General features: G+C 54.5%; 1 protein-coding gene across 1 annotated transcript; it reads left to right on the top strand.

Moving 5' to 3' along the window:
• Nucleotides 1-347: 347 nt before the first annotated feature.
• PPTG_19812 (hypothetical protein) lies at nucleotides 348-665 on the top strand (the record flags this gene model as incomplete). Its single annotated transcript, XM_008918037.1, has 1 exon — nucleotides 348-665. One exon carries the CDS (start codon nucleotides 348-350, stop codon nucleotides 663-665), a length of 318 nt encoding a protein of 105 aa, XP_008916285.1.
• Nucleotides 666-1,421: the final 756 nt, after the last annotated feature.

Here is a 1,421-nt window from a genome sequence, read left to right as displayed (position 1 = left end):
CTTCGCTCCGGTCTTCTTCTCCGAGTGGTGACTCCTCCCTCCGCTTCCTACAAGCCCCTACGTCTTCCGAGATTCCGTGACCTCTATTAGACCGGCCCACACAGAGAGCTACAGTTAACGATTGCCGTGAAGGCTGCGTCATTGGACAACGCCGGTGAACTACGAAGGACGAGAACGTGGAGAGCGCGAAGATCGGGCGAATGGATGTGAAGTTTGTATTGGTGGCTAATTAACTACGTGTGGGAGTGGCAAGCGGCGCTACTAGAGGACTACAGTGCGACAGTCACGTGCGTGGTGACCACGATACTGGTGTGTGGGTTATCGCGACCCCAGTGCAGGGCGTGAGGATGGTCTTCATGTGGAGCATGTACGTATTCGGGGCCAGCGTCTGCTTCTTTCTGGTGACGTGTGGAGAACGATACATGGTGACGGTGCGTAGACCAGAGGCGATGCGTCTGAGTCCCGGGGACTACGTGTGTGTCATGTTCGCTATGGTGTTCATCATGCCGATCGCCGTCCTGCGAGAATACGAATACCGGATCGGCGCTGGCGGTTACATGCTCTGTATATGGTGGATGGTAAAGGATCACTCGGTCTGTGTGCTCATGCCTGAAGCCGTCCAAGAGTCATGGCGAAGCAGTTGGCAGTATAGGAGGACCATGTGAAGCTGTGGCCGCTATTGGTGGCCGGATGGGCGACTTTGTGTACGGCTCATGTGGTGGAGTGGGGGTCGCAAAATCACGTTGCGATCCGCTCTGACACACAGTGCCCTGGACTGCCGACTGACGGAGGGGGTACTCCGATAACCGTGGGGTTGCTGAGGGTTCACCTTGTGTACCCGTCGGCGGGGCTGGCTACACTCCTCTGGTGGACTCGATGAGAGGCTTGGCCTGGGTTGGTCTCGTCTTGGCGCGACGCGGGATGGTTGGGGTGGCGTTGCGTGGATACTCTTCAGGCTAGGTAGGTTGTCGATCTTGATCGACTTGGGGTGTAGTTGTTCCTTTGAGGGGGGTTCCTTGTTCCTTTTCTTGCAAGGCTTGACCGTTTCCTATAGTGGGGGAGTTGATGGCGAGAGTGGAGACGATCGACCGGCCAAGCTGCTAACTCCGGCGACTGACGCGTGTCCTTGGTAGAATTAACTTGATAACTGTATGGACCAATGTACTTCCCGCTACAGTTTCTGGTCTTGAACCGAAGACACTTGTTCCTGATGAGGCAATTTCCATTCTGTTATTCCTTGAAGTCCTAGCAGTCCAATACTTTCTGCCCATCCTATACTGCCCTTTATATCCCATCTGTAGCCTGGTCGCGTGGTAGTTACCGTGGGTACAAATCAGATGATGTGTCATCAGTAGATCGCGTCCTTGTCGGTCGATCGTGTATCCAAATGATTGCACCATGTCGATACACTCCGATGATTA

Source organism: Phytophthora parasitica (assembly GCF_000247585.1).
Source record: "Phytophthora parasitica INRA-310 unplaced genomic scaffold supercont2.133, whole genome shotgun sequence".
Lineage (NCBI taxonomy): Eukaryota > Oomycota > Peronosporomycetes > Peronosporales > Peronosporaceae > Phytophthora > Phytophthora nicotianae.
The sequence above is the reverse complement of the archived record's forward strand: the minus strand, read 5'-3'. Positions and strand labels throughout refer to the sequence as shown.